This window comes from Gekko japonicus, unplaced genomic scaffold (assembly GCF_001447785.1).
Source record: "Gekko japonicus isolate JY-2015 unplaced genomic scaffold, Gekko_japonicus_V1.1 scaffold896, whole genome shotgun sequence".
Classification (NCBI taxonomy): Eukaryota; Metazoa; Chordata; class Lepidosauria; order Squamata; family Gekkonidae; genus Gekko; species Gekko japonicus.
In genome coordinates this window covers 92,088-96,931 of record NW_015162504.1, presented here as the reverse complement: position 1 = coordinate 96,931, position 4,844 = coordinate 92,088, and the positions used below count along the sequence as shown (strand labels likewise).

The 4,844-nt window shown below is 44.8% G+C and overlaps 1 protein-coding gene across 1 annotated transcript in view; it reads left to right on the top strand.

Moving 5' to 3' along the window:
* Positions 1-175: 175 nt before the first annotated feature.
* The window catches only part of TMEM165 (transmembrane protein 165), a 22,271-nt gene continuing 17,602 nt past the window's right edge, over positions 176-4,844 (top strand). The window contains exon 1 of the mRNA XM_015406121.1: positions 176-459. Coding sequence (XP_015261607.1) covers positions 268-459 — 192 coding nt within the window. The 5' untranslated portion in view covers positions 176-267. The remainder of the gene's footprint in view (positions 460-4,844) is intronic.

The window sequence follows — 4,844 nt, the reverse complement described above, 5'->3', positions numbered from 1 at the left end:
CATCCAGAAGCTCCTCCTTCCCGGAAGAGCCGGCCAACCTCCCTCTGGCTCCAACCGGGGGGGGGGAGGCGCGCGCCTCAGCCTGTCAGTCTCCACCACCCTGTGACGAAGCGCCAATCAGGGAGGCGGACGGAGAGCAGGGGCGGGCGCCTGGGAGGCTTTTGTGCCGTGGCGCAAAGGGGGAGCGCGAGGCGGGGTTTGGCCGAGGCGCCATGGCCGAGAGCGGCCGCCTCTTGTGGTAGCGACGAGGCCGGCTCGGTGCCGGGAATGGGGGGCCCAACGCGGCCGCGGCCGCTCCTCTGGCTGCTCCTGGTCCTCGTGGCCGCCGCGCCCTTCGCCTCCCTGGAGCCGGAGACTGGCCAGGAGCGAGAGCCTCCCCCGCCGCCTCAGCAGGACCAGCAGAAGCCGCCGCCTCCGCAGCAGCCGGCCGTTCAGGGGCCGGAGCTCGTCAGGGCCGAGGTGAGGCGAGGCCGAAGGAGGCGAGGCGAGGCGTGGGTCTTCACAGTCCGCGCGGCTCTCTTCGCCTAACTTCCCCCCCAGCCCGCGGTCAGGCGCACTTCCGGGAATAGCCAGAAAGGCAACCTCTCCGCTCGATTTAGACCAGGAGGCTGTGGAGCGGCGTTCCCTCCAAGCTGAGTTAGTGTGAGCCAGCTCACAAGTTTTTAGCCTCCAGCTCACACATTTTTGTCTTGTCTCGGGAAGGCTGGCTCCAGAGCAAAACTGATTTATGCAGCAGCCCAATCGCTCGCTCACTACTTTTGATGCCAGTAGCTCACGAAGGAGGAGTTTCGCTCACAGGGCGCCACAGCTTAGAGGGAGCTTTGCTGTGGAGGGGTTGAAGTCGCAAGAGGGTCTCCTCTTCCTCCTCGCAGGGCGTTAGTGGTAAACGCCCGCTTTTCTTTGAAAGAAGGTGCCTTCACACATGCTAAATAATGCAGTTTCTTTTTCCTTTTTTTGACTCTTGCAGTTTCAATTTTTTATTGTAATTACTGCATACATTGCACTACATTTTTAATGTTTATTTATTTATTATTGAAGTTTATATATATAAATAATGCCGTTTCAACCCACTTAGGCCACTGTTTTCAGGTAGACTTTGCCAGTTCACACAGTAAAACCCAGTTGCAAAGTGGGTTGAAAGTGCATTATTTAGTCTGTGTGAAAGCGCCCAACTTGAACGTCTCCTAGTTTGGAGTCAGGCAACGTTGGGTGGGGGAAAGAGGGGAAGGAAGGAAAAGGGGTGACTTCAGATATGTAACTTGTTCCCAGTACTGGATATTTTCATCTTGCCCTTCCTCCTCAGGGACTTAGAGCGGGTGCATGTTATTCTTCCCTCTTCTGTCTTAGGCTCTTAACAGCCCTGTGAGGTAGGTTAGATGGAGAAAAAGAGACTAGCCTGAGGTCGCTCAGTGAGCGTCTGTAGCACAGTACTGATTTGAACCTGGGTCTCTGAAGTTCTCATCCCGCACTAACCACCACACCATGCGGACTCCTAATATGTTTGAAGTCATGGTGAAACAAATTTAGAGTCCAGTGGCACCTTTAAGACCAATAAAGGTTTATTCAAGGTATGAGATTTTGTGTGCATACACACTTTTTCAAATGTCTTCTTTGTATTTTAGGTCAACAGTTGTTTTGATTTAATTACGGGGGAAAGGACACCAAAGTGATAAATAAGTCAAAAATAGGGGATTAGTGTGTAAAGGCATCTTTTCTAATTGTGGGAAGTACATTGAGACTCCCCATTCATCTCCTCTCAGATGTGGAGGTAACTTAACAGCATTTTTTTTTAAAAAAATGGGTGTAGTGGTATGTCAGCAAAACATTCCAATATTCTTTGCATTACATTATTTCATTACATTATTCATGGTGGAGATCCTTGAGGTGCGGCTGTCTTGAAACTGGCTATTTTGGGGGGGGGGGAACCTGCCCTTTCTGTAAAGGATATTTTCTCCTTTTTCTTTGTTAACTTGCCATATTTCTTGACTTAAACAATAGCTCACAGAGGCAAGCCACTTAACTTGGCTGTCAAACACGATATGAATGAAACAAAATCTGAGTATTGAAATATGGGCAATTGAAATTAACAAATAGCTAACCTAGCTAGGTTGACTGTAATGGTGTGCTTGAAGGCCTGGTAGACAGCCAGAGCTGGTGTGTTTGATAGGCTGTAAGCTTTCTTTAGAAAAATTCTGGCAGCAGAAGTTGCTATTGAGCTTAAATACATGTAACTGTTGTTCCCTGTGCTCGGTATTAATATGTGTGAGGTGTATGTCTTGTGCTTTTTGTACTGCTCTTTCCAAAATGTATTTTGCTGCATAGTTTGTTTAAACTTAAGTCTGGGCACGTCAGTGTTCAATAAAGCTCTTTGCTCTCAATTGGATAGTCCATCATAATAATTTAATTATTATTATTATTATCATCATCATATGGCATTGTGTGTAGACTAGCCAGAAGGTCCTATGATTGTCTGGCAGCCAGAACTTCTAACTCTTATAGTTTTACGCACCACTAGGTAGCAAGCTGGGCTTGTTTTTAAGGCAAGAGACATTTCAGAGGTGATTTGCCATTGTCTGCCTCTGTGTCACAGCCCTGGTATTCCTTGGAGGTCGCCCTTCCAAATACTAGCCGAGGCTGATCCTGCTTAGCTTCTCAGATCTGACGGGATTGGGCTAGCCTGGGCTATCCAGGCCAGAACAGGTAGTCCATCAATTCCTCTGTAACCGCTACACCGCGCCAGTTCGCTGTCAGTGTATCAGGCTGCAACTGGAGCCACTTGGCTGTGAGTCTCATTGTTTTTTACCCTTCTCTGCCTCACAGAGTTTTTGCGAACATATAAAATGAGAGTGAGAGCAAGCTGTCTGGAGGTCCTTGGAGGAAGGGTGGGATAAAAATGTGGATGATGATGATGATGATGATTTAGTTTAGAGCAAAGTAGGTCCCAAGGTAGCCTAGATGATTTTTTAAAGAACTAATATAAAAACAAAAGAAACGATTTTCAGATTACCAGATTCTCAGTAGCACCACCATAAATACAAATATCCTTAAATCCACATATTTATTTATTTCATTAGACTTATATCCTGCCCTCCCCACATTGTAGGCTCAGGGCAGATACCAACAGATATATATATCTGCAATTAATGCAGATTTACAGATTAAAACATATTACAATAATCAAAATCCATAAAATCAGCCTTAATTACTAAAATCAGCAGCCTTTAAAACAACAACGCGCCTCAACAGTAGATAGTGTGGTCCTCGTCTGGCTTCCAGGAACTTTGGTCACTGGGGGATAGGCCTTATCAGAATGGAAGCCCGCTGCCTCAACTAAAAGGCCTGGTGGAAGAGCTCTGTCTTGCAGGCCCTGCAGAACTGTAATAGATCCCGCAGGGCCCTGATCTCATACAGTAGCTCTTCCACCAGGCAGGGGCCAGGGACTACCAGGAGATGTTGATCGACAGAACACAATGTTCAAGGGGCTCTTATGGGGAGAGGTGGTCTCAAAGATATCCACCCCCTGAGTGTAACACTGACCTCCAGGAAATGAGTAAACTAGAAAGTGATTATAGTAAGCGTTGTCGCTAAAAACCAGGTGGGTAGGAAGCTAAGGGAAAAAAGGAAGACTCTCCAACTGAACTCTTATTATCTGTGGAGGAGGGGGAGAGCAACGGGACCTGAGTTAACAATTTAATCCGACGAAATCTTTCAAGGTACTGATTCAGTTGATGGAGCCTAAATTTTATGTGATGCCGTCAATGTGACTGTTGCGTCACAGTGTCTTGTTTCTTAAGCACAAATGAGTGTGACTTTTTAGCTGGATTATTTAAAATGGTTTCTATGTTTTAATAAGTCATGTCTCCAATAAAATGATATTTTCCCCTGAAGCCGATTTTCGGGAATTTCCCTTCATTAACAAGCACGTATTGCGGGAATTTTTAACTATCCTTGACTTGAATTTCCGGCAAAAGGCATGGTCATAAACTGTCATGCAAGTTGTGATTGTCAGTACTTGTAGACATTGTCAGATCTTTTATCTGAACAAGTTTTAGCTCGTCATGATACCGTAGAAAATAGTATGGAGTTTTGATCTGGTGAATCTAGCAAACCCCTCTGAGAAATGGCAGTGGAACCAAGCAGTAGTCATCAGGGTCTTATTGTAATGTTTCCACTTCTGTGGGTCTGAGGAGATTTTGAGGTGGAAGGAGCTCATGAGCATCATGTCTTGGAGAAGAAAGTATGCCAGGTAACTTTTGTCACATGAACAGTGAAGTTCTGGAAAATTATCCAGTGGCTGAACTGGAGCGTGATCTGATTTAACATGTCTGCTTTGATTTATATTTAGAGAACATTTTTGAAGTACTGGTATTAATTCTAAATTCCATTAAAACAAATATTTGAACTGAAATATTTGATCATGCAAAAACATTTAAACCACACTTAATATTTATGTCCAAACAAATTTAAAGCTTTTTGTGGAAATTATTAGGAGTGAAATAATAGCTGTAAATTTTAAAGACAATATGACATATACTACCTCAAATTGTTTTAAGAAAAAGAAAAGGCACTGAGCTGTTGACACGCTGTCTTGAATGACCCAAAGGAATGTGCACGATAGGCTTTGGACGTGGTGGTCCATTCATGTATTTCAAAGGAAGCAAGCGCTCTTCTTCAGAAGTCACTGGAGCAATTCAGTTTCACTGTCACTCTCCATATGCACTGCAGTGCCATATCAGAGTGAGACCTATGCTATGTGCGAGGAGGAATATAATTATTTTAGCTTTTTGTGATTTTGACCAGTACAATTTATCAGGTGAATATATACTTTGATTTTTAAAATTAGG